The following is a 27913-nucleotide window of genomic DNA, read 5'->3' on the forward strand; positions in this document are numbered from 1 at the left end:
TTGTTTTGCTGCTTTCCAGGACATTAACTTTGTAAACATGACAACAAAAGACAGACACAAAAATCTGCTACCTGCTTTCCTGTTTTATTCCTGTTAGCGTATTCAGCTCTGGTTTTACCAGGAAGCCTGAAGCTAAATCAAATGCATCTTCAAAAAGCATCTGTAAAAAGGGGAGGAAAAGGCAGGTATCTTCATTACACATGTACTGTAGAAAAACTGGCCATCTAAACCAAGCTGCAGGCATTTTAAGCAAACTAAGAGGGTTCATCCTCGAATAGATGTGGTGTATTTGGATTTTCAGAAGGCCTTCACGCAAGAGGTTGGTGAACAAAATTAGGGCACATGGAATTGGGGGTAATATATTAGCATGGATTGAGAATTGGTTAACAGACAGAAAACAAAGAGTAGGGATAAACGGGTCTTTTTCAGGATGGCAGGCTGTGACTAGTAGGGTACTGCAAGGATCAGTGCTTGGGCCCCAGCTATTCACAATCTGTATCAATGATTTGGATGAGGGAACTAAATGTAACATTTCCAAATTTGCTGATGATACAAAGCTAGGTGGCAGTGTCAGTTGTGAAGAGGATGTGAAGACGCTTCAGGGGGATCTCGACAGGCTCAGTGAGTGGGCGAGAACATGACAGATGGAATATAACGTGGATAAACGTGAAGTTATCCACTTTGGTAGAAAAAACAGAAAGGCAGAATATTTCCTAAATGGTGAAAGATTGGGGAATGCAGATGCTCAAAGGGACCTGGGTGTCCTTGTACATGAGTCACTGAAAGTGAATGTGCAGGTGCAGCGTGCAAATTTGGCTAGGGTAAATAAAATTAGAGAGTTAAATACGTGGCTCAAAGCCTGGTGTGGGAGAAATGGGTTTTGCTTCCTGGGACACTGGCATCAGTACTGGGACAGGAGAGAGCTGTTCCGTTGGGACGGACTTCACTTGGCCAGTGCTGGGACTAGAGTCCTGGCGAATCGAATAACTAGGGCTGTAGAGAGGGCTTTAAACTAATTAGTGGGGGGGGGGGTTTTAAGAGAGCGAAAAATAAAAATGACAGCGGAGAAGGCAATAGAGCAAGGTAGCAGTGGGGGAATTAAAAACCGGAGCGTGTCAGGAAGGGACAGAATGTATAATGATAAAGGTAAAGTAGTAAAAGGGGTAAAAGCAGGAATAAATTGTCAGAAAACATATTTGAAAGTTCTTTATCTGAATGCACGCAGCATTCGTAACAAAATTGACGAGTTGACGGTACAAATAACTACACATGGGTATGATCTGGTGGCCATTACGGAAACATGGCTGCAAGATAATCATGACTGGGAACTAAACATACAAGGGTATTTGACAATTAGGAAGGACAGACAGGAAGGAAAGGGAGGTGGGGTTGCTATGTTAATCAAGGATGGAATCACTGCAATAGTCAGAAATGATATTGGGTCAAAGGATCAGGATAGTGAAATAGTTTGGGTGGATTTAAGGAATAAGAAGGGGAAAAAGTCACTAGTGGGCGTAGTCTATAGGCCTCCTAACAGTGGCAACTCTGTTGGTCGAAGTATAAATCAGGAAATAGTTGGGGCTTGTAATAAGGGAACAGCTATAATCATGGGGGATTTTAACTTTCATATTGACTGGACTAATCAAATTGGGCATGGCAGCCTTGAGGAAGAGTTCATAGAGTGTATTAGGGACGGGTTCCTTGAGCAGTATGTAACTGAACCAACCAGGGGGCAGGCAATCTTAGATCTGGTCCTGTGTAATGAAACAGGATTAATAAAAAATGTCCTAGTAAAGGATCCCCTTGGAATGAGTGACCATAATATGGTTGAATTCCAAATTCAGTTTGAGGGTGAAAGAGTTGGATCTCAAACCAGCATACTGAGCTTAAATAAAGGAGACTATGAAGGTATGAGAGTAGAATTGACTAAAGTGGACTGGGAAAACAGATTAAAGTGTAAGACGGTACAAGAGCAGTGGTCTACATTCAAGGAGATATTTCACATCTTTCAAGATAAATATATTCCACTGAGGTAAAAGGGGAGTAAAAGAAAAGACAGCCATCCGTGGCTTAGTAAAGTAATAAAGGATAGTATCCGACTGAAAACAAGGGCATATAAAGTAGCCAAATCTAGTGGGAGGATAGAAGATTGGGAAGCATTTAAAAGCCAGCAAACAATAACTAAAAGATTAATTAAGAAAGGGAAGATAGATTATGAAAGTAAACTAGCAAAAAATATAAAAACAGATAGCAAGAGTTTCTACAGCTATATAAAAAGAAAAAGGGTGGCTAAAGTGAACGTTGGTCCCTTAGAGGATGGGACCGGGAAACTAGTGGTGGGGAATATGGAGATGGCAACGACGCTGAACAAATATTTTGTATCAGTCTTTACAGTAGAGGACACTAAAAATATCTCAACACTGGACAAACAGGGGGCAATGGAGGGGGAGGAGCTAAAGGCGATTAAAATCACTAAGGAGATGGTACTCAGTAAAATAATGGGACTTAAGGCGGATAAATCCCCCGGACCTGACGGCCTACATCCTAGGGTCTTGAGAGAAGTGGCGGTAGGGATTGTGGATGCATTGGTGATTATTTTCCAGAACTCCCTGGACTCAGGAAAGGTCCCGGCAGATTGGAAAACTGCTAATGTAACACCCTTATTTAAGAAGGGAAGTAGACAAAAAGCTGGAAACTATAGACCAGTTAGCCTAACATCTGTGGTTGGCAAAATGTTGGAGTCTATTATTAAGGAAACAGTAACAGAGCATTTGGATAAACATAATTTAATAGGACAAAGTCAACATGGTTTTATGAAGGGGAAGTCATGTTTGACAAATTTGCTCGAATTCTTTGAGGATGTAACATACAGGGTGGATAAAGGGGAACCAGTGGATGTAGTGTATTTGGACTTCCAAAAGGCATTTGACAAGGTTCCACACAAAAGATTACTGATCAAGATAAGAAATCACGGGATTGGGGGTAATATACTGGCATGGGTGGAAGATTGGCTATCTAACAGAAAACAAAGAGTTGGGATAAATGGTTCATTCTCGGGCTGGCAATCAGTAACTAGTGGTGTTCCGCAGGGGTCAGTGCTGGGACCCCAACTCTTTACAATCTATATTAACGATTTGGAGGAAGGGACCGAGTGCAACATATCCAAGTTTGCCGACGATACAAAGATGGGAGGGAAAGCAATGAGTGAGGAGGACATAAAAAACCTGCAAAAGGACATAGACAGGCTAAGTGAGTGGGCAGAGATTTGGCAGATGCAATATAATGTTGGAGAGTGTGAGGTTATGCACTTTGGCAGAAAAAATCAAAGAGCAAGTTATTATCTAAATGGAGAGAAACTGCAAAGTGCTACAGTACAAAAGGATCTGGGGGTCCTGGTGCATGAAACACAAAAAGTTAGTATGCAGGTGCAGCAGGTGATCAGGAAGGCCAATGGAATCTTGGCTTTTATTGCAAGGGGGATGGAGTATAAAAACAGGGAAGTCTTGCTGCAGTTATACAGGGTATTGGTGAGGCCACACCTGGAATACTGTGTGCAGTTTTGGTTTCCATATTTAAGAAAAGATATACTTGCTCTCGAGGCGGTTCAGAGAAGGTTCACTCGGTTGATTCCAGAGATGAGGGGGTTGACGTATGAGGAAAGGTTGAGTAGGTTGGGACTCTACTCATTGGAGTTCAGAAGAATGAGAGGCGATCTTATCGAAACATATAAGATTGTGAGGGGGCTTGATTGGGTGGATGCGGGGAGGATATTTCCACTGATGGGTGAGACTAGAACTAGGGGGCATAATCTAAGAATAAGGGGCTGCGCTTTCAAAACTGAGATGAGGAGAAACTTCTTCACTCAGAGGGTAATAAATCTATGGAATTTGCTACCCCAGAGAGCTGCGGAAGCTGCAACATTAAATAAATTTAAAATGGAGATAGACAGTTTCCTAGCAGATAAGGGAATTAGGGGTTACGGGGAGAGGGCAGGGAAGTGGATGTGAGTCTAGATTCGGATCAGCCATGATCTTATTGAATGGCGGAGCAGGCCCGAGGGGCCGTATGGCCTACTCCTGCTCCTACTTCTTATGTTCTTATGTAAGCCATTAGGAAGGCAAGTGGCATGCTGGCCTTCATTACAAGAGGATTTGAGTACAGGAGTAAAGAAGTCTTACTCCAATTATATAGGGCCTTGGTGAGACCATACCTGGAGTACTGTGTACAATTTTGGTCTCCTTACCTAAGGATATACTTGCCATAGAGGGAGTGCAACGAAGGTTCATGAGATTGATTCCTGGGATGGCGGGACTGTCGTATGAGAAGAGATTGAGTAAACTAGGCCTGTATTCTCTTGAATTCAGAAGAATGAGAGGCGATCTCATTGAAGCATACAAAATTATTACAGGGCTTGATAGGGTGGATGCTGGGAGAATGTTTCCCTTGGCTGGGGAGTCTCGAACCAGGGGCCACAGCCTCAGGATAAAGGGTAGGCCATTCAGAACTGAGATGAGAAGAAATTTCTTCACACAGGGGGTGATGAATCTTTGGAATTCTCTACCCTAGAGGGCGGTGGAGGCTCTGTCATTGGGTATATTCAAAACAGAAGTCGATAGATTTCTGACTAGTAAGGGCATCAAGGGATATGGCGATAGGGCCGATGAATGGAGTCAAGGCAGAAGATCAGCCATGATCTCATTGAATGGCGGAGCAGGCTCGAAGGGCCAAATGGCCTACTCCTGCTCCTATTTTATGTTCTTATGTCCTAATTCTGCAAAGCTGGGAATCAGATAAAGGACATATACATCCTCATATTACTGGAGATTTCCAATAAAGACTAGTGCGAGTTGCAGCTACAGTCTGAATGAATTGTACACCTTTCAAGATTGTAGACTAGTGGACTGGTTAATGTGCTATGGGTATTATAAAAAAGACTAATGAGCAAGAAAGTCTTGGAAGACAGTTTTTAAAAAATGTATTAATTCACAGGATGTGGGGATTGCTGGTAAGGCCAGAATTTATTGCCCTTGAGAAGGTATCAGGGTTCCACAAATTGGTATCAGGATTCTGTCTGTCTTGGACACAAGCAAAGAGGAAAGGAGTGTAACAGCTAATTTCCTTCATCAAACTAATTGACATTATAGATTCTGATTCATGCCTGTTTAGTTCAATAATACCGTGGAAAGGATCCATGTGACAGAATTGACTATTTTCGATTGGCATCAATGGTCCTAACCCCTAACTGGTATTTACTTAGAAAGAATAAAAGGTGGATATGGTCATGTCTTGCCCACCCCTAAATAAGAAGGTTTTAGAAAATTGCTACAAGGTTTCTAGAAAATTAACTATTTAATTCCTGTATTGTATACTAGCTGGAGTGCCCGGCGGTGCCGAGGCTTTTTCGAGGGCATGTTGTTGTTGGAAGAGAGAGAGCGCGCGACTGGGGGGGGAAGAGAGAGCGCGACTGGGGGGAAGAGAGAGAGCGACTGGGGGGAAGAGAGACAGTGACTGGGGGGGAGGGGGAAGGGGGGGAGGAGGAGGAAGGGGGGGAGGAAGGGGAGGGGGAGGGGGGGGGAGTCCCCGAGCCCCGCCCCCGATCTCCCGCCCCCCGATCTCCCGCCCCGCGATCTCCCGACCCCCGATCTCCCGATGTCCCGCCCCCCGATCTCCCACCCCCCGATCTCCCGATGTCCCGCCCCCGGATCTCCCGATGTCCCGCCCCCGCGATCTCCCGATGTCCCCGCCTGAGCCGGCTTCAAGACCAGAGAGACGCCGCCGCGCAACCTACCACGTGAGGGCCGGCCGGACTCAAGTCGCGCTCCAGGCAGAAGATGACGCGGACGCTGACTCCCGCCCCGCCCGCCTTTACTAAGATGGCGGCGGTGGCGACGCTCGGCTCAGGCCCGCCCCCTCCAGCCTTCACAAAGATGGCGGCGATCGCTGGCCTTTTGTCGATCGCGACGGGAGGCGCCTAGCTCAGGCGTGGCTGGTCAACAGACGCCCAGGCTTTGAGGCCTGGAAAAACGGTGAAAGGTAGGAAAATTATAGAGGTTAGACAAAAGATTTACAAAATAATTAACTTTTATAAAAAACAATTTGTCTTTCAAAAGCAACTTTTTTTTTGCTGGAAATGTAGATTTGAAAAGAAACACGCAGAAAGCGGGAAAAAGAAAGGAAAAGTTTGGAATCAAGATGGCGGCGACTCACCTCGGTTCAGAACGATAAGGCCCGCCCACACAGGCACCGATTGGTGGACCGTCAGGTCACCGAAGCGTAGGATTGGTCAATCGTCCCGTCACTCGACCGTAGGAGGGCCCGGCCGCACGCGCCAGGAACCCGCCGTACGATTGGTCGACCTCGACGTCACTCGATGCTAATGAGTGGATAATGAGTGGAATGTTGAAAGTTTTTTGGATACCGCGGGCGCAATTTTTGTCCGGCCGAAACATAAATACGCTTAGGATGGTTCTGGAATCGTCAGCTTTCTTTCGACGTAACGCACGTGTAGGTACGCTCTATAACTTTCGAGTTAATTCAAGACAGACAGACAGATGGAATGACAGACAGAAGTATCCTTTTATATATATATATAGATAGACTAGCTGAAGTGTCCGGCGGTGCCGAGGCTTTTTCGAGGGCATGTTGTTGTTGGAAGAGAGAGAGAGAGCGACTGGGGGGAAGAGAGAGAGCGACTGGGGGGAGGGGAGGGGGCGGAGGGGAGGGGTAGGGGGGAGGGCGGAGAGGAGAGAGGGGGGAAGAAGGGGCAGGGGGAGGGAGGGGAGGAGGAGAGAGGAGGGGGGAGGGGAGGGGAAGGGGGAGAGTCCACAAGCCCCCTGATCCCCATCCCCCCAAACTCCCGAGCCCCCTGATCCCCACCCCCCGAACTCGAGGTTGGCCCCCCCGAGACTCGCACCCCCACCCCCACGGCTCGCCCACCACCCACCCCCACCCCCGAGGCTCGCCCACCACCCACCCACCCCCGAGGCTCGCCCCCCCCACCAACCAAGCACCGAACTCCAGGGGCGCGATCTTCTGAGCACCGGCCTCCCAAGCTGGCTTCAACATTGCAGCTGTGCGAGACGGCCGGAGGGCCCGGTTGCCAGGGTAACCGTGACGCTGACCAAGCACCGCCCCCCCGGCCGAGCCAGAGAGAGACGCCGCGTCTCAGCTGCTCCTGCTGCGCGCGCGGCCTCCCCCCCGAGGGTCGCGGCTCCCCCCCCCGAGGGTCGCGGCCCCCCCCCGAGGGTCGCGGCCCCCCCCCAAGGGTCGCGGCCCCTCCCCCCCCCCGGGTCGCGGCCCCTCCGCCCCCCACCGAGGTGAAGACCGCCGATTGCGGCTGTGCGAGACGGCCGGCGGGCCCGGTTGCCAGGGTAACGCTTGACACTCAGCAAGCCCCGCCCCCCGGCCGAGCCAGAGAGAGACGCCGCGTCTCAGCTCCTGCTGCGCGCCCACCCTAGCGGCGCTGGGCTGAGGCTCGGCCATCCAGCTTTCGAATGGGGCTGGGAGGTGCCTAGCTCGGGCGTGGGTGTGGAGGAGACGCCGAGGCTTCTAGGCCTACCTGGAAAAACGGGGAAAGGTAGGAAAATTAATGAGATTAGATAAGTTAATTACTTTCTAAATCATTTTTTTTTAAAACAATATGGCCTAGAAATTCACTAGCCTTAGCGCCGCTTTTGAGGCGCTAGAGGGACTAGCGCCAGAGTTATGGCCAGTTGAAAAATTCCCTGGGGCCCTAAAGCGGCGTTGCACCGGTAGCGCTGCGCCGGCACCGATGACGTCATCGGTGTGCGCAGCGTCCCGGTTGCCATGCCGACGGGCCCCAGCGCCGAAATTCAGTTGCGGCCGCCTCGCCCGTGGCAGCCGCAACTAAGACTCTGGCAACAGAGTCCAACATGTGTTTGCGCCGGCGCATTAAAGGCCCCGCGGCGGCCGGCCGCTTTCCCGCCGGCCGCCTGCCCGCAGCTCCCTCCCCGGACTTCTCCCCCCCCCCCACCGGAACAGATGCAAGCCCGGCACTTGTCCGAGGTGCCGGGCTCATTTTTAAACAGATTTGCGCGGGCCGCGGCCGGGTGCAGGCAGCTCCTCCTTAACGGAAGGAGGAGGCCTGCACTTCCCCAGCCTGCCGCACCGCATCGGGTGCTGCAGCGCCGGAATTGCGGCGCTAAACGGCAGTTAGCGCCCTTTTCCAGGCGCTAAGACCCTTCAGTAGCGCCGGCAGCCGTTTGGGCGTGGCGCTACTGAATTTTTGGCGCGCGCAGGGGGACTTAGCGCCGGCACTAACTTCCGGCGCTAAAGCCCTGGCTAAGCCAAAACCCAATTTCTAGGCCTATGTGTTTTAAAAGCAACGTTTTTTTTTAAGACGCAGAAAGCGGGAAAAAGAAAGGAAAAGTTTGGAATCAAGATGGCAGCGACTCACCTCGGTTCAGAACGATAAGGCCCAGCCACACACGCACCGATTGGCCCGGCGACACACGCCAGCAACCCGGCGTACGATTGGTCGAGCTCGAGGTCACTCTGTCGCTAATGAGCGGATAATGAGATGCTAATGAGCGGAATGTTGAAGGTTTTTGGGATACCGCGGGCGCGATTTTAGCCCGGCCGAAACGTAAATACGCTTAAAACCGTCTCGGAAGCGTAAGCTTTCTTTGGAGGTAACGCGCGCGTAGGTACGCCCTGTAACTTTCGAGCGCATACCCGACAGACGCACACGCGATGACAGACAGAATGACAGACAGATGTACCGATTTATATATATAGATAGACTAGCTGAAGTGCCCGGCGGTGCCGAGGCTTTTTCGAGGGCATGTTGTTGTTGGAAGAGAGAGAGAGAGCGACTGGGGGGAAGAGAGAGAGCGACTGGGGGGAAGAGAGAGAGCGACTGGGGGGAAGAGAGAGCGCGACTGGGGGGAAGAGAGAGAGCGACTGGGGGGAAGAGGGGGGGAGGCGGGGAGGGGTGGAGAGGGCGGGGAAGGGACGGCGGGGGGATGGAGGGAGGGCGGGGGGGAGGGAGGGAGGAGAGAGGAGGGGGGGAAGAAGGGGCAGGGGGAGGGAGGGGAGGAGGAGGGAGGAGAAGGGGAGAGTCCACGAGCCCCCTGATCCCCGTCCCCCCAAACTCCCGAGCCCCCTGATCCCCACCCCCCGAACTCCAGAGGTTGGCCCCCCAGAGACTCGCACCCCCACCCCCACCCCCGAGGCTCGCCCACCACCCACCCCCACCCCCGAGGCTCGCCCACCACCCACCCACCCCCGAGGCTCGCCCCCCCCCACCAACCGAGCACCGAACTCCGGAGGTGCGATCTTCCGAGCACCGGCCTCCCGAGCTGGCTTCAACATTGCGGCTGTGCGAGACGGCCGGAGGGCCCGGTTGCCAGGGTAACCGTGACGCTGACCAAGCCCCGCCCCCCGGCCGAGCCAGAGAGAGAGACGCCGCGTCTCAGCTGCTCCTGCTGCGTGCGCGGCCTCCCCCCCGAGGGTCGCGGCCCCCCCCCCCGAGGTGAAGACCGCCGATTGCGGCTGTGCGAGACGGCCGGCGGGCCCGGTTGCCAGGGTAACGCTTGACGCTCAGCAAGCCCCGCCCCCCGGCCGAGCCAGAGAGAGACGCCGCATCTCAGCTCCTGCTTCGCGCGCACCCTAGCGGCGCTGGGCTGAGGCTCGGCCCTCCAGCCTTCGAGTGGGGCCGGGAGGTGCCTAGCTCGGGCGTGGGTGCGGAGGAGACGCCGAGGCTTCTAGGCCTACCTGGAAAAACGGGGAAAGGTAGGAAAATTAATGAAATTAGATAAGTTAATTACTTTCTAAATCATTTTTTTAAAAAACAATATGTGTTTTAAAAGCAACGTTTTTTTTTAAGACGCAGAAAGCGGGAAAAAGAAAGGAAAGTTTGGAATCAAGATGGCGGCGACTCACCTCGGTTCAGAACGATAAGGCCCGGCCACACACGCACCGATTGGCCCGGCGGCACACGCCAGCAACCCGGCGTACGATTGGTCGAGCTCAAGGTCACTCTGTCACTAATGAGCGGATAATGAGATGCTAATGAGCGGAATGTTGAAAGTTTTTGGGATACCGCGGGCGCGATTTTAGCCCGGCCGAAACGTAAATACGCTTAAAACCGTCTCGGAAGCGTAAGCTTTCTTTGGAGGTAACGCGCGCGTAGGTACGCCCTGTAACTTTCGAGCGCATAGCCCGACAGACGCACACGCGATGACAGACAGAATGACAGACAGACAGAATGACAGACAGACAGATCGACCGATTTATATATATAGATAGATTTAAAAACCTACCAGTTTGCTTTTCTACAAGCTTTGCTCCTCTAATAATTAATTCCAGTCCAGCTGCATTAACTGTTTCCTCATTCCCCCAAAATCTGTTTTCCAAGAACTAAGAGTCGTTGTCCACTCCATCACAATGACCGCTTACTTCATACTCCATAATATCACCTGCCTCCATCTCTACCTCAGCCTATCTGTTGCTGAATCCCTCATCCATCACCTCCAGACTCAAATATTCCAATGCTCTTCTGGCCAGTCTCCCAACCTCTGTAAACTTCAGATCTTCTAAAACTTTGCTGCCTGTATCCTATCCTGCACCAAGTGCTGCTCACCTATCACTGGCTTCCGGTCCCCTAATACCTTAAGTTTAAAATTCTCATCCTTATTTTTAATCCCTTCATGGCATCGCAATTCCCTATCCTTGTAACCTCCTCCAGCCCTACAATTCCCCATCCCAAACTCACTGTTCCTTGACTCTGGCCTCTTGTGCATCCCCCTTCCTTTGCCCTACCTTTAGTGGCTCTGCCTTCAGACACTTAGCCCACACTCTGGAAATCCCCCCCCAAACCACTCCACATTTCCACCTCTCGCTCCTCCTTTGAGATCCTTCTTAAAACCTAACTCTTTGACCAAGCTTTTGGTTACCCCTCCTAATATCTCCTTCTTTGGCTCAATATCCATTTTTTCCAATTACGCCCCTGTGAAGCAACTTGGGACTTTTTTCTATGTTAAAGGCGCTATATAAATGCATGTTCTTGTACTCCGCTGAGGTAAGGAAGTTATGATGAATCTTTATAAAACATTGGTTCGGCCTCAATTGGAATATTGTGTCCAATTCTGGGCACCGCACTTTAGGAAGGATGTGAAGGCCTTAGAGAGAGTGCAGAAAAGATTGACAAGAATGGTTCCAGGGATGAGGGACTTCAGTTATGTGGATAGAATGGAGAAGCTGGGGTTGTTCTCCTTAGAGCAGAGAAGGTTGAGAGGAGATCTGATAGAGGTGTTCAAAATCATGAGGGGAGTAGATAGAGAGAAACTGTTCCCATTGGCGGAAGGGTCGAGAACCCGAGGACACAGATTTAAGGTGACTGGCAGAAGAACCAAAGGCAACATGAGGAAAAACTTTTTTAAGCAGCGAGTGGTTAGGATTTGGAATTCACAGCCAGAAAGGGTGGAGGAGGCAGATTCAATCGGGGCTTTCAAAAGGGAATTGGATAAGTACCTTAAGGAAAAAAATTTGCAGGGCTATGGGGAAAGGGCGGGGGAGTGGGACTAGCTGAAGTGCTCTTGCAAAGAGCTGGCACGGGCTTGACGGGACGAATGGCCTCCTTCTGTGCTGTAACCATTCTATGGCCGTGATTTTCTTCCTGGAGGTGGGTTTGCATTGGGAACGGTAGTGGGCGGGTTCCCAGCCCGCTGCTGGCCTGCTGACACAATTTTTCGTTGATTGGCCTAATTAATGCTGGAGTCCTTCATTAAGGAAGCAGTGGCAGGGCATTTGGAAAATCATAATACAGTCAAGCAGAGTCAGCATGGTTTTATGAAAGGGAAATCATGTTTAACAAATTTGCTGGAGTTCTTTGAGGATGTAATGAGCAGTGTGGACAAAGGTGAGCCAGTGGTTGTGGTGTATTTGGATTTCCAGAAGGCATTCGATAAGGTGCCACACAAAAGGTTACTGCATAAGATAAGAGCTCACGGAGTTGGGGGTAATATATTAGCATGGATAGAGAACTGGCTAACTAACAGAAAGCAGAGAGTCGGAATAAATGGTTCATTTTCCGGTTGGCAAACGGTAACTAGTGGGGTGCCACAGGGATCGGTGCTGGGGCCGCAACTATTTACAATCTACATTAATGACTTGGATGAAGGGACCAAGTGTAATGTAGCCAAGTTTGTGGATGATACAAAGATGGATGGGAAAGCAAGTTGTGCAGAGGACTCAAAGAATCTGCAAAGGGATATAGACAGGCTAAGTGAGTGGGCAAACATTTGGCAGATGGAGTATAATGTGGGAAAGTGCGAGGTTATCCACTTTGGCAGGAAAAATAAAAAAGCAAATTATTATTTAAATGGAGAGAGTTCAGAGGGACCTGGGGGTCCTTGTGTCCTTGTGCATGAAACACAAAGGGCTCGATTTTCATTGGGCCGTGGAGTCGGGATTGGAGGCGTGCGGGGGGTTAAATTCCCGAAATCGGGGGTCCCGACCCCATGCCAATTTCAAAGGAGGCGGGTACCCGCCCCGCACTGGGACCCGCCTACCCGAGGCGGGAAGGGATTAGTGCCAATTAACTGCCTGTTACCAGGCAGTTTTTAGCCTAATCTTTATTTTTAAGCTTGAACTGTGGGAATCCCGACGGCTACAAACCACGCCAAGTTGGAGGAGTCGGGCCGTCGGGTTGAAGGGCTTGGAGGGGTCGAGAAGTCCGGTGTTCAGGTGAGTGACGTGTGCATGAGTGCAAAGGTAAGTGTGTTTGGTGTGTCTAAAGTGATTAAATAAGTTCTACATACCTTTTCAGCCTTCCTTCCTTCAGGTTCGGGGAGTCCCTCATCTCACCGGCACAGAAAGCAGAATGGCTGCGATCTGTCGAAAGTGACAGCCTGCAAGTTTCTGTGCAGGAGAGATTTCTAACTGAGTCTGTGGAGAAGGACTCATGTTAGAAGTAAGACTGTCAGTGTTTGACAGCTTCAAACAGCTGTGAAATGCTGATATTTCATCTGTCAAAACGTCTTGACAGATGAAATTTCAGTCTGTGACGTCACCTATTGCCGGGTGGCCCTTAATTGGCCTGCTGAGCCCGCTGGGTTGGCCGCATCTCGATGGAGGCGGGACTACAACCCCGACTTCTGAATGAAAATCCAGCCCAAAAAGTTAGCATGCAGGTACTGCAGGGGGCAGTTCTGGGCTTAGTATTAGGGAATAAAGCTGGGCAGGTAGAAGGTGAGTCAGTGGGGAAGCATTTTGGTGCTAGTGACCATAATTCTGTTAGATTTAAGGTAGTTATGGAAAAGGACAAGGATAGACCAGGAATAAAAATTCTAAATTGGGAAAAAGCAAATTTTGCTAAGCTCAGAGGGGATTTAGCCATAGTCGACTGGAAACAGCTACTTGAAGGTAAATCAGTGTCAGAGCACTGGGAGGCATTCAAGGAGGAGATCCGGAGGGTTCAGACCAAATATGTGCCCTTAAAGAAAAAAGGTGGGACTAATAAATCTAGAGCCTCCTGGATGTCTAGGGACATACAGGGTAGGATAAAGAAAAAAAGGGAGGCGTATGACAGATACCAAGGGCTAAATCCTCCAGAATCTTTAGAGGAGTACAGAAAGTGCAGGGGTGCAATTAAAAAGGATATTAGGAAAGCAACGAGAGAGCATGAAAGATTATTGGCAAGTAAAATCAAGGAAAACTCAAAGATGTTTTATAAATATACTAGCTAGGGGTGCCCAGCGTTGCCAGGGCTTTTTTGGGCCGCACGGTTTATGGCTGGGCGCTGCCGCTCCTGCACTCTGTGTCACTCTTTCCCTCCCTGACCCTCTCCCTGTCCATCCCCCTCTCTCTCCCTGCCCCTCTCTCTCCCTGCCCCCTCTCGCTCCCTGCCCATGTATGTCCCCTCTCTCTCTCTCCCCCTCTGATCTCCCTCCCCCTCGCCGGGCACCCCCAGCTAGTTATTATTATTATATATATAAAGCGGTTGGTTTGTCTGTCTGTCCGCTATACACTCAAAAGTTATAGAGCGTACCTACACGCATGTTATATCAAAAGAAAGCTTATCATTAGGGGAATCTAATAGGCGTATTTACTTTTTGGTCAGACAAAATTTGTTCGGACACTAACAAAAAACGTTCAAAAATCCGCTCACTAGCGGTTGACCAATCCTACCGCTCATTAGCGCTGAGTGACGTGATGGTTGACCAATCCTACAGTTCAGTGACCCGGAGAAGGGCTTTGAAAATTGAGCCAGGCTGCGGTGGCCGTGCGGGGCCTAGCAGTTGAGGCCCGGCCGGGCTCTAGGGCCGAGACGGACCCCAGCTGATTACCCGGTGCGCCCGGCCGCTGCGCCGCGGGTAGCGCAGTTTATGGACGGCCGCTGACGCTACCCCGCCCGCGCTGTGTCTCGGGCCGAGCGGTTGTGAGACCCGGCCCGAGTGACTCCAACTCACCTCCCGCTCCCGGAGCCGCAATGTGGGGGTTTGTTTGGCTGGTGCTGTCGCTGTGGGGCTGAAAAAAATGGCGGCGAAGTTTCGGGAGGCTGCAGGATTAGGCCCGCCAACAGATGGCGGATTGGTCAACCATCAGGTCACTGAACTGTAGGATTGGTCAACCATCACGTCACTCAACGCTAATGAGCGGTAGGATTGGTCAACCGTTAATGAGCGGATTTTTGAACGTTTTTTGTATAGTGTCCGACCAATTGTTGTCTGACCAAAAAGTAAATATGCCTATTAGACTCCCCTAATGATAAGCTTTCTATTGATATAACATGCGTGTAGGTACACTCTATAACTTTTGAGTGTATAGCGGACAAACAGACAAACCAACCGCTTTATATATATATATATAAATAAAATAACTAGTTAGGGGTGCCCGGCGTTGCCAGGGCAATTTTGGGCCGCGCGGTCTCCCTGCCCCTGTCTGTCCTCCCTCTCTCTCCCTCTTCCCCTCTCCCTGTGCTGTCCTCTCGCTCCCTCCCCTCCCTCCCCTCTCCCTGCCTAGCGCCTCAGGCCCGGTGCCGTTGTGATAGCGGCCGTGCGGGGCCTAGCGCTTGAGGCGCGGCCGGGCTGTCGGGCCGAGACGGACCCGAGCTGAGCTCCCCCGCGGCTGACGGCCGGCCGCTGCCGCTCCCTCGACCGCTCTGTGTGTCGGGCTGAGCGGTTGCGAGGCATGGCCCGAGTGAGCCCAACTTACCTGCCGCTCCGGCGGGGCGGGAGCGGGATCCGCAATGTGGGGGTTTCTTTTGCTGCTGCTGTCCCTGTGGGGATGGAAAAAATGGCGGCAAAGTTTAGGGAGACTGGAGGATTAGGACCCGCCCGTGACGCACTGATTGGTCAACCATCAGGTGAGTGAACTGTAGGATTGGTCAAGCAGCACGTCACTCAACGCTAATGAGAGGTAGGATTGGTCAACCGCTAATGAGTGGATTTTTGAACGTTTTTTGTATACTGTCCAAACAATTTTTGTCTGACGAAAAAGTAAATACGTCTACGAGAGTCCCCTAACGATAAGCTTTCTTTCGATATAACATACGTGTAGGTACGCTCTATAACTTTTCATTGTATAGCCGGACAGACAGAAAGACAGAGAGACAGACAGACGTACCGGTTTATACATATAGACTAGCTGGAGTGCCCGGTGGTGCCGAGGGTTTTTTGAGGGCATGTTGTTATGAAAAAAGTAGAAATAATTTTTTATATATATATATATAAATGAGTTTGTCTGTCTGTGTGGGAAGGAGAGAGAGAGAGAGAGGGAAAGAGAGAGAGACTGGAGGGGGAGAGAGGCCCAGGGATCGACAGACTGGGGGGAGAAGAGACGGGGGGGGGGGAGAGAGAGACGGGGGGGAGAGAGAGACGGGGGGGAGAGAGAGAGAGAGAGAGACTGGGGGGGAGAGAGCGACTGGGGGGGAGAGAGAGAGAGAGAGACTGGGGGGGAGAGAGAGACTGGGGGTAAGAGAGAGAGAGAGACGGGGGAGAAGAGAGAGACTGGGGGGGGAGAGAGAGAGAGAGAGACGGGGGGGTGAGAGAGTGAGACTGGGGGAGAAGATAGAGACTGGGGGAGAAGAGAGAGACGGGGGGAGAGAGGGAGAGACTGGGGGGGGAGAGAGAGACTGCGGGTGAAGAAGGGCGGCCGCCATTTTGTGAGGTCGGCGGGAAGTTCCCTCACCCGCTCTCTCTCCCTCCCCCTCTCCCTGCCCCGTCTCTCCCCTCTCTCTCTCCCCACCCCTCTCTCTCCCTGCCCCTCTCTCTCCCTGCCCCTCTCTCTCTCCCCCTCCCTCCCCGCTCTCTCTCCCTCCCTCCACTCTCCTCTCCCTCTGACTCACCACAGTACCAGAACGGAGCATATCCGACACCGGGAGTCCATCGCTCTGAAGCGAGCCCGGGGTTCCTCATGGTTAACGCAGCGGGCCTTTGGACCCGGTTGGCCGGGCGGCAGTGGAACGCCTTTCGCTCCGGACTCCCGTGTCTGATATCGATCGGGGATGGCTCGTGTGAAAGCCCCGGTTTTCCCGGTCCTGCACTCACGGCAAGAGAGAGAGGGGGAAGGAGAGAGAGAGAGAGAGGGAAGGAGAGAGAAACAGAGGGAAGAGGAGAGAGAGAGAGAGAGAGAGAGGGGGCAGGGAAGGAGAGAGAGAGAAATTTTTTAAGCTTCAGGCCCGGCCGGTCTGTAATGGCCGCCACTCACCTCAGTAACGGCAGTTTGAAGGATTAGGCCCCGCCCATAAACGCCATGAAACACCCCCGTGACGCACCGATTGGTCAACCATCAGGTCACTGAACTGTAGGATTGGTCAACCATCACGTCACTCAACGCTAATGAGCGGTAGGATTGGTCAACCGCTAATGAGCGGATTTTTCCCCGTTTTTTGTCTACTGTCCGAACAATTTTTGTCTGACCAAAAAGTAAAGACGCCTAGTAGACTCCCCTAATCATAAGCTTTCTTTTGATATAACATATGTGTAGGTACGCTCTATAACTTTTGAGTGATGCCTGGACAGACAGACAGACAGAACTATCCTTTTGTATATATAGACTAGCTGGGGGGGCCCGGTGGTGCCAGGGCAGTTTAGAGGGCCGCGCAGTTGACGGCCGGCCGCTGCCGCTCCCCTGCTCTGTGTCTCGGGCCGCGCGGTTGACGGCCGGCTGCTGCCGCTCCCCCGCTCTGTGTCTCGGGCCGAGCGGTTGTCAGGCCCGGCCCAAGTGACGCTGTGTTGGAGCTGGAGTTCCCGGGATACGGTGAGTGAGCGGGGGAGCGATAATATACACAATATAGAGATAAGAGGGGGTGGGGGGAAGGGGAGGGAGAGGGGGTGGGGGGAAGGGGAGGGAGGGAGGGGGAGAGAGAGAGGAGGAGGGAGGGGGGAGAGAGAGGGGGGAGGGAGAGAGAGAGGGAGGGGCAGAGAGAGAGGGGGAAGAGAGAGAGGGGGAGGGAGGGGGCAGAGAGAGAGGGGGAGGGAGGGGGCAGAGAGAAGGGGAGGGAGGGGGAGAGAGGAGAGGGGGGGAGAGAGAGACAGAGGGAAGGAGAGAGGGCGAGTCCCCGGCCCGCGGACGCAAATGGAGCCAAGCCCCGGGACCGCGCGTGAGCCGGCTTGAGGCTGTGAGAGAGGGCCGGGCCTGGTTGCCGGGGTAACCCTTCCCCTCCTCCCGAGCCCCGCGCTCCCGTCCCCCGCTCTCCCGAGCCCCGCTCTCCCGAGCACCGGCCCCCCGCCCTCCCGAGCCCCGCCCTCCCAAGCACCGGCCTCCCGAGTCCCGCCCTCCCGAGCACCGGAGATAGGGCCGGGCCCGGTTGCCAGGGTAACCCTTCCCGCCCTCCCGAGCCCCGGCACCCCGCCCTCCTGAGCACTGGAGAGAGACTGGAGGGTGTTTCGCTGGGCGGCAGACGAATGCCTTTCGCTGCGGTGGGGGGGGGGGGGAGAGAGAGACGTCGCCGTTCACCTGCTCGCTTCCCTCTTCCCCCGGGCTTTCAACTCAAGGCCCAGGCTTCTCGCGATGCTAGGCCGCGCCCGGCGCCGGCACAGCTGCTCGAAATGGCCATCAAAGTAGGCGAGCCTCCTAAATACTATTTAAAATTGAATTAATTTGTTCTTTTCCTTAGTTCCCTAACATACAGAAAGTGGGAAAAATAAAAAAATAGTTAGAATCAAGATGGCGGCCACTCACCTCAGCTCAGAAGGATTAGGCCCGCCCACACATGCACCGATTGGTCAACCGTCAGGTCACTGAACTGTAGGATTGGTCAATCATCACGTCACTCAACTCTAGGATGGCTCGCCCGCACACGCAATGAACGCGCCCCCGTGACGCAGCGATTGGTCAACCGTCGTGTCGCTCGACTGTATGATTGGTCAACCTTCACGTCACTCAATGCTAATGAGCGGATAATGAGCAGAATTTTGAACGTTTTTTGGATACCGTCGGCACAATTTTTGTCTGACCAAAAAGTAAATACGCTTATGACCATTCCGGAATCGTAATGGGTGTTTTTGTGACTGGAAGGCTGTTTCCAGTGGGGTTCCGCAGGGCTCAGTACTAGGTCCCTTGCTTTTTGTGGTATATATCAATGATCTTGACTTGAATATAGGGGGCATGATTAAGAAGTTTGCAGATGATACTAAAATCGGCTGTGTGGTTGATACGGCAGAAGGAAGCTGTAGACTGCAGGAAGATATCAATAAATTGGTCAGGAGGGCAGAACAGGTGCAAATGGAATTCAATCCGGAGAAGTGTGAGGTAATGTATTTGGGGAGGGCTAACAAGAAAAGGGAATACATATTAAATGGTAGGACACTGAGTAGTGTAGAGGAACAAAGGGACCTTGGAGTGCATGTCCACAGTTCCCTGAAGGTAGCAGGCCAAGTAGATAAGGTGGTTAAGGCAGCATACGGAATGCTTGCCTTTGTTAGCCGTGGCATAGAATACAAGAGCAGGGGGGGTTATGCTTCAACTGTATAAAACATTAGTTAGGCCTCAGCTAGAGTACTGCGTGCAGTTCTGGTCACCACATTACAGGAAAGATGTGATTGCACTAGAGAGGGTACAGAGGAGATTTACAAGGATGTTGCCGGGAGTAGAGAATCTTAGCTAGGAGGAAAGACTGGATAGGCTGGGTCTGTTGTCCTTGGAACAGAGGAGGCTGAGGGGAGACCTTATTGAGGTGTATAAAATTATGAGGGGCATAAAGAGGATAGAAAGGACCTATTTCCCTTAGCAGAGGCGTCAAAAACCAGGGGGCACAGATTTAAAGTAATTGGGGAAAGGTTTAGAGGGGATTTGAGGGGAAATTTCTTCACCCAGGGGGTTGTGGGGGTCTGGAACTCGCTGCCTGAAAGGGTGGTAGAGGCAGGAACCCTAACCACATTTAAAAAGTATTTGGATATGCACTTGGGATGCTCTTAACCTGCAGGGCTACAGACCAAGAGCTAGGAAGTGGGATTAGGCTGGATAGCTCTTTGTTGGCTGGCGCGGACACGATGGGCCGAAATGGCCTCCTTCCATGCTGTAACTTTCTATGGTTCTCTGAAAAGGCAAATGGAATGTTGGCCTTTATTTCATGGGGGTTGGAGTATAAAAGCAGGGAAGTCCTGCTACAACTGTACAAGGTATTGGTGAGACCACACCTTGAGTGCTGCATACAGTTTTGGTCTCCTTATTTAAGGAAGGATATACTTGCATTGGAGGCAGTTCAGAGATGATTCACTAGGTTAATTCAAGAGATGAGGGGTTGACTTATGAGGAAAGGTTGAGCCTATACTCATTGGAATGAGAGGTGATCTTATTGACACATATAAGATACTGAGGGGGGTCGACAAGGTAGATGCCAAGTAGATAAGGTGGTTAAGAAGGCATACGGAATGCTTGCCTTTATTAGCTGTGGCACAGAATACAAGAGCAGGGGGGTTATGCTTCAACTGTATAAAACACTAGTTAGGCCTCAGCTAGAGTACGGCGTGCAGTTCTGGTCACCACATTACAGGAAAGATGTTTTCCCTCGTGGGGAAATCTAGAACTCGGGGGCATAGTTTCAGAATAAAGGGTCACCCTTTTAGAATTGCGATGAGGAGGAATTTCTTCTCTCAGAGGGTCGTAAATCTGTGGAATTCTCTGCCCCAGATACCTGTGGAGACTGGGTCATTAAATACATTTAAGGTGTAGATAGACAGATTTTTGCAAGATAAGGGGGTGAAGGGTTATGGGGAGCTGGCAGGGAAGTGGCTTTGAGCCCAAGATCAGCCATGATCTTATTGAATGGCGGAGCAGGCTCGAGGGGCCAAGTGGCCTATTCCTGCTCCTATTTCTTATGTTCTTAAGCCCGCCAAGTGGGTTACCCGCCCTGATCGCAAGGTGCGGGGCGGGTCTGTTCAGCTGATGTGCTGACGCGTTTGCAGCCGGTGCATTTAAGGAGGCCATTTCCCCATTAGATCTCAGGTGGTTTCTGGTGCTTCTGACTGCTGCTTCTCACCACAATGTCTGCAGAGAAACAAAAGGCAGCTCCACGCTTTAACGAGGACTCCCTCTTGTGGAGGGAGTCAGAGGACGTCGGGAGGTCCTGTACCCATCTGATGGAAGAAGGAAACCTCCTCAGCAGACAAAGGCACCCTGGCTGCAAATCGGTGAGGAGGTCAATGCCAGGTCGCACCTGGGTCCAATGCAGGAAAAGCTTCAATGATCTCCTGTGTTGTGGAAAAGTGAGTATAAAAGGTCACTTACCTTAATACTGCTGTGCCTGTCATCACATCCCCATCACATCCTGACTCAACCTAACATCCCTTGCACCATCCCACTCTCCCTATGCACAGATTCACTTCCCCATCTTACTAGGCACCCCTCACACCCACCCTCAAGGTTATGCACTGACAACAACTAACAACTCAAAAGGAGGGGACTTCGTTATGGGAACCCACTCCTTCAGTCTCCCTCTAAACATCTATCCTATCCATTCTTTACACTCATTCCATCACTCTCACTGAAACTCCACTTCTTTTCCTCATTGCAGGAAAAGAGAGCCCACAATAAGAGGGAGAGGGAGAGAACAGGAGAACCACCATCCTTATCACAGCTGACCAATACTGAGGATAATACTCTCTGGAAATTGTGGGATCAGGGGAACAGCTCAAAGTGGGGGACGGAGAGACGGGTTCAGTTGAACAACCTGGTGACAGAACGTTTCTCCATCCATCTTATTTGGCTTTCATGAGTGACATATATGGCATCTGATGTCATTAGAAATTGAATGCTCATCATGTGCACAATGGGATGTGTCTGCATTCTACATATCACATGTCTAACTCATGGCTTTACTCTCCCGCAGGACCATTGAGAGCCCCCCCCCCCTCCCTACTGTCCAGGAGGAAGAGCGGGAAGACTCCTCAGAGGATGCTGCATCCTCTGAGGGAGGAGCGTCAGCAGAAATGAGCGCACCCAGCACCAGCGCAGAGACGCACGCCAAGGTGAGTCATTCGCGAGATAGAGTAGTGTTGTCACCTGGTGTATCACAATGCACGAGTGAGCAAGAGCAGATGGTGGAGACAGGGACAACAGTAGAGAGTCCTCGTCGGAGGCCGCAGGACGCTCCTAGCTCTGCTCAGCTGCATGTAGACGCTGAGCCTCGGGGGCAATCCAGAAAGAGAGCGGTGCTGGAGTTTCAGGACCAAGTGCCGGAAGCTCTGACTGGGTTTGCAACCACGGTGACTGCAAGTGTGCAGGTAATGGAGGAGTCCATCTCAAACACGAGTAATGCCGATGTGCACGCATTGGCGAATGTAGGTCCTGCCATGGAAAGGATGGCAACCTCCATGGAGGACATAAATCGCTAGATTCAAATGAACATGGTGCCTCTTCTAAATAGAGTGTCAGCTATGGAGGATAAATGGGCTCTATCGTGGAGAGGAACCAAAGGTTCATGGACGTCCCCGTTATGAGGACTGTCAGTACAGAGACGGATCCTCTTGGCCCCACTGATGTGCAGCAAAGTGCTCTCCAGCTTCTTGTTAGCAGAAAAGTGCGGGTGGCCGATGAGAGGGATGATGGTGGGAGGCGACATGTAAGTGGGGGCTCCTCTCCAAGCGCTCCAACTTCCATTCCATTGCCCACCCCTCGATCAAAGCCCCAGATGACTGCCAGAACAGTGATGGCCGAGTCTGCCCCTTGCAGCCGCAGGAGGAGCAGACTTTGGCGGGGCCTTCAAAGGCTCCAAAACCTAGAGGACGACCGCCAAAGGTGTCTAAGCAGGCGCAGCAGGGAAGTGAACATGCTGTCTCTACAGCTGCTGAAGCCACAGGGGCAGCACAACATAGAAGCATGCGTAAGAGAAAGCTGACACATAAATGATTACAAGGGTACTCACTTGGGTGTTCTGATAGAATGCAATGTTAAGTTTCTGTTCTTTTATTATGTTGGAATAAATTAATCTTGTATGAACATTTGACATCGTTGTCATTTGTGTGATCCCAATTTGAGGTGGCACAGTGAAGGGTGAGGGCACCTTTTATGTCCAGCAATGCAGGTGACAGTGGATATAGAGTTAACACCACACACTTACAGCCTCAAGACAGAATGTGTCTCCCAAATCATGAAATCAGCAACCTCTGACATCTGAAATTGAGCAGATTTGAGAGTGTAGCTTTTACACTGCAGTTGCAGCTGTGAAGTTTCCAGCTTGTTGGTCTTCCCGACATACTTACCTGGCGTGATCTCCGAACGTTGTGAACCCCGAATCAAATGTTGGAAAATTGCAAAAGGCTCTCAAAATAGCAGTTACCAAGCACTTAACAAGGAGTTGAGCCTTAAATCCCTTACCTACTGCTTGGTGTCGGGTCTGTTGTGAAATCACAGACCCGACACTCTTGAAACTCATACGGAGGTGGGTTCGCAGCGGGTTTCCGACCTGCCGTCAATCATTGCGACTTTAACACCTGACCCACCTCTGAACCCGCTCTCTGAGCGCTGGCAAAATCGCGGCCAATGATTCTACTTACCCATGATGAATCTGATGCTAAAATCAATTAAGTTATGGCTAGCACAAAACCAAACATCTGTGTGGTGCTGTGGGCCAGTAGCAACAGAATTGTATACCACCACAATCTGTAACCTCACGGGCTAGCAAATCCTTCACTCCTTGATCATCACAAAGCCAATGCAACAACTCTGGCTCAATGTGGAGCGTGGAAGAGCATGCCAAGAACAGCACCAAGCATACCTGAGAATGAGTTATCTACTTAGCAAAGCTACTACAGAGGGCTAGGGCCCCGATAGTCCTTGCCCAAGTGCACGGGGGACACTCGGTTCCCAGGTGCAATGGAGAGGAAAAGTGGGTGGAGATCTAAATACATTGGGTTTCCTAACCCTCTATATTGCCCCTGGATTTCTGGGGCTTCCCAAAGAGATTAGCCTGCGCCTACAACAGGTGAAGGACAAGAGCTGCAATGGAAATGAAGTGAGGAAGGGTGTTCCCGACATTCCAGCTTCAATTTCCTCTCTATGCAATGGAAGGGCACCCATTTTGAATGGCATCTGAAGGTGACGACATTAGGCCTTGCACCTGAGACCTGCTCAGGTTGGTGGACCTGAGGGAGCCAGGCAGCAAGACCAGGAAAGCGTGAATAGGTAAGTCCTACCTTCTTTTGCAAGCTCCCCACAGATTTTCAGGCCTGGGCCTTCTCCCTACAGCAGCTGGATGGCGCGGAGGTTGGCAGGCAGTCTCGCAGCTGCGCCTCTCTTGCCACCCCCATTTCCAGGCACAAACCCCTACCGGGGGCACGGGTCTTGTCTGAGGTGTGACCGGGCCATACAAATGAACCAGACTATCAAATTCAGGCACCTTGAGACCTGGACAGGGGGAACCGCACTTCAACCTCGCTGACCTGTCCAGCACCCTAGCAAAGGATGGAGGAATAAAGCAGCCCATAGGTTTAATTTAATTCATTTACATTAGTTTGTAAATAATTATTAATTGAGAACAGAACGACTGAAAAGTCAGGAGCACTGTAAATCGCGTATGCTAAACTCTACGCCCGGTTCTCGAAACTGCGCTCCTGTCCAGTAAGACTCCAGCTGGGGAACGCAGGCTCCAAAAATGAACTCTTTGTAACCAGGGCCGCCTAACATTATTTCTTCTAGAAATATAAGGGCACTGGAAGAGAAGACACAAATCATATTATGTAGGGGAACGGGTGTCTCTGTTAACAAATGTAGTTAGGAAATGACTCGGTGTAATTATTCACCATGAAACTGTTATCAACCCATAATGGACCCCAGGAATCTTTCAATAAAGGCCCACATAACAGACTTATGCCAATGGTGTCTGGAGTCAGGGGCCAGGTAGCTGAATGGGTTGAAAGACGGCTACAAAGCAGAAAACAGAGGGTAGTAGTTAGGGAAAGTTTCTTGGGCTGGTAGAAAGTGGGAAGTGGTGTCCCACAGGGATCGGTGCTGGAGCCACTGTTGTTCACCATATACATAAATGATTTGGCGTCAAGGTCACGATCGGGGAAGGGGGTATGCAAAGGGCCTAATGCCTGTTTCAAGTGCGGGCCCTGGACGCCTATTTTTTTTGCCTTTACCAATATAGTGGCCAGCGCACTTCCGGCTCGTAATGAATGTACGCTTCCTGCCTGCCATATTGGAGGCAATGGCGCCCATTTAGCACCCAAAAAACGTCATTGAATTTCCAGGTCTATGTAATTAAACATCAAAAGCAGCAAGCTATAGACAGAGCTAAGCAGTCCCACAACTATCAGTACAGAGTAAAACTCTGTAGCCCTACCGGTCAAGAATGGTGGTGAAAAACCAGGCAGCTGGTAAGAGGAGGAGGTTCCATGAAAATCTCAATTCTTAGCCATGGTGGAGCCCAGCATGAGTGCAAGAAGCAAAGAACATAAGAAATAGGAGCAGGAGTAGGCCAGTCGGCCCCTCGAGCCTGCTCCACCATTCAATAAGATCATGGCTGATCTGATCCTAACCTCAAATCTACTATCACTCTCCATCTCACCCAAACCCATGTGATCTCCCGGGAGAGGCGAAAAACCAGATTAAAAAACCCAATGGCCAATTTGGGAGAAAAAATCTGGGAAATTCCTCTCCGACCCATCTAGGCGATCGAAACTCGTCCAGGAGATCACTCTGTCCCTATATTTTCTACAGTACTTACCTTCTGTAAAGGCGATCTCCACCCCAGCCAGGAACAGGAATAAAACCATCTCCTGAAATCTAACAGAATTAGAACACAAGAAGTAGGAGCAGAACCAGGCTACACGGCCCCTGGGCCCGCTCCACTACCCACAGGGCCACGACCATTCCGAACCTAGACTCATGTCCAATTTCCTGCCCGCTCCCCGTAACCCTTAATTCCCTTTACTTCTAGGAAGCTATCTATTTCTGTTTTAAATGTATTTAATGATGTAGCTTCCACAGCTTTCTGGGGCAGCAAATTCCACAAACCTACCACCCTCTGAGTGAAGAAGTTTCTCCTCATCTCAGTTTTGAAGGAGCAGCCCCTTATTCTAAGATTATGCCCCCTAGTTCTAGTTTCACCCATCATTGGGAACATCCTCACCGCATCCACCCGATCAAGCCCCTTCACAATCTTATATGTTTCAATAAGATCGCCTCTCATTCTTCTGAACTCCAATGAGTAGAGTCCCAATCTACTCAACCTCTCATCATATGTCCACCCCCTCATCCCCGGAATTAACCGAGTGAACCTTCTTTGTACTGACTCAAGCGCAAGTATGTCTTTTCTTAAGTATGGACACCAAAACTGTATGCAGTATTCCAGGTGCGGTCTCACCAATACCTTGTACAACTGCAGCAATACCTCCCTGTTTTTATATTCTATCCCCCTAGCAATAAAAGCCAACATTCCATTGGCCTTCTTGATCACTTGCTGCACCTGCATACTAACTTTTTGAGTTTCGTGCACCAGGACCCCCAGATCCCTTTGTACTACAGTACTTTCCAGTTTCTTGCCATTAAGATAATAACTTGCACTATGATTTTTCCTGCCAAAGTGCATAACCTCACACTTTCCAGTATTGTATTCCATCTGCCAAATCTCTGCCCACTTACTTAGCCTGTCTATGTCCCTTTGCAGGTTTTTTATGTCCTCCTCACTCACTACTTTCCCTCCCATGAAGTGTTTGTGTCTTTAGCCAAAAGCGTCAAGTACACGATCCTACCCAGCCTCCTCCATCATGGATACTAGTGTCCAGCCAATTCAGGTCATTCCTACATTACAGCAATGACTACACTTCAAAAGTACTTCATTGGCTGTAAAGCACTTTGGGATATCCTAAAGTTGAAAAGGTGCTATATAAATACAAGTCTTTCTTTTCTTTCCATGTGACATTAAGAAGTCAGTGAGTGCGCTGGACACAGCAAATTCTATGGGGCCTGAAAGTGCTTGTAGTGCTAAAGACCTGTGCACCAGAGCTAGCTATTGGTAACAAATAGGTTAAAATCAATATGTGATTTACTGCAAAGAATACTTGCACTGTTCTCATGCTGGGAACGTGATGAAAAATACTGAGTACTGTTAGGTAATAGTGGCGATGAACCACTAACTTATCTAGAACAGGGATAAGCACATACTTAAGGGATGGTGAAGTCAGAGCCAATGAATAAGGACTAAGAATGTGAAAAACAAGATAAGGCCCAAGGACTGTGAGACTTTAGAAATAGAATTGACTGCATTTGGCAAAGGATGAGACCTAACATTCATGAGACCTAATACAGGTAATGCTAATATATGTATTTCTGTACTAACTATAAATATGGGGGTCACCTAATGGGCTAGGAGTTGTCCCTATTCCAAGGAGCTTGGCAGCTATGTGCTTACAGATTCTTGCAGTGCAGCATTCCCACATCCAAGTTTATGGATGTCTCTCGAAGCCCTGGTGGGAATCCCTTTTGTAAGTAAAGGCGAGTTGAAAAGCTGGGGTTTTAGATTAACTAGCTGCAACTATATAATCACCTGATGTGCATATTTAAATGTGTGAACAGTCTGGGAAAACCCTGCAGAGACTGAAATTAGTTATTGTGATAAATTTATGCACATTGCAATGTCTTCCTGATAACCAGGATACGGTTATTCAACTGTAAGTGCCTGGAACTGGCTTACTATCAAGGATGGAAGCAGGCTATTAATATTACATTAAAACAGTTCAGATTGCAAGAGCTCAATGAAAAATTGCAAGGGATGAAAAATTCATTAGTTAATTCATCCCAGTCACTTAAAATAGCATTTGTGCCTCCATCTGGGAATGACACAAGGGGGGTGGGGTGAAACACAACTATGAAGGAAAAAATAAATTATATTATTTTAAAAAAAATAAAAGAAATAGCACAATGTCATTCAGTGCTACCAAGTTACCTGAGTGGCCACGGTTATTTGCCCAGCACAGCATCCACAACAGGGAGTAGGATGTACATTGTATATGTCAAGAGGACCTTCTAACCTGGAACAGGGTTAACTTCAATGGGATGCGAAAGGATCTAGCCAGGGTAAAATGGAACCAAAGACTGACAGGAAAAACTGTAACGGAACAATGGGTGATCTTTAAGGAGGAGATGTTCCAAGTACAGGCTAGGTACATTGCAACAAGAGGGAAGGGTAAGGGAACCAAAGCAAGAGCTCCTTGGATGATGAGGGAGATAGAGAAGATGATGAAACAAAAAAAAGAGGGTGTATGATGAATGTCAGGTGAATTCTTCAAGGGAGAACCAGACCAAATACAATAAGTTGAGAGGGGATGTGAAGATGAAAATAAGATTGGCAAAGAGAGAATATGAGAGTAGAATGGCAGTTAACATAAAAGGGAACCAAAAATTCTTCTACCGGCATGTAAACAGTAAGTGGGTAGTAAGAGGTGGGGTGGGGCCTATTAGAGACAAAGAGGATGACATATGCTTAGAGGCACAGGGCAAGGCTAGA

At 50.2% G+C, this 27913-nt stretch overlaps 1 protein-coding gene across 1 annotated transcript in view; it reads right to left on the minus strand.

Annotated features, from left to right (window-relative positions):
* Positions 1-27913, minus strand: part of LOC147106141 (stimulated by retinoic acid gene 8 protein homolog) — a 52072-nt gene that overhangs the window by 12035 nt on the left and 12124 nt on the right. Inside the window, exon 6 of the mRNA XM_086008965.1 lies at positions 72-160. Coding sequence (XP_085865091.1) covers positions 72-160 — 89 coding nt within the window. The remainder of the gene's footprint in view (positions 1-71; positions 161-27913) is intronic.

The sequence above is a fragment of the Somniosus microcephalus genome, chromosome 16 (genome assembly GCF_052327205.1).
Source record: "Somniosus microcephalus isolate GS21.2 chromosome 16, FLI_Smic_1.0, whole genome shotgun sequence".
Lineage (NCBI taxonomy): Eukaryota > Metazoa > Chordata > Chondrichthyes > Squaliformes > Somniosidae > Somniosus > Somniosus microcephalus.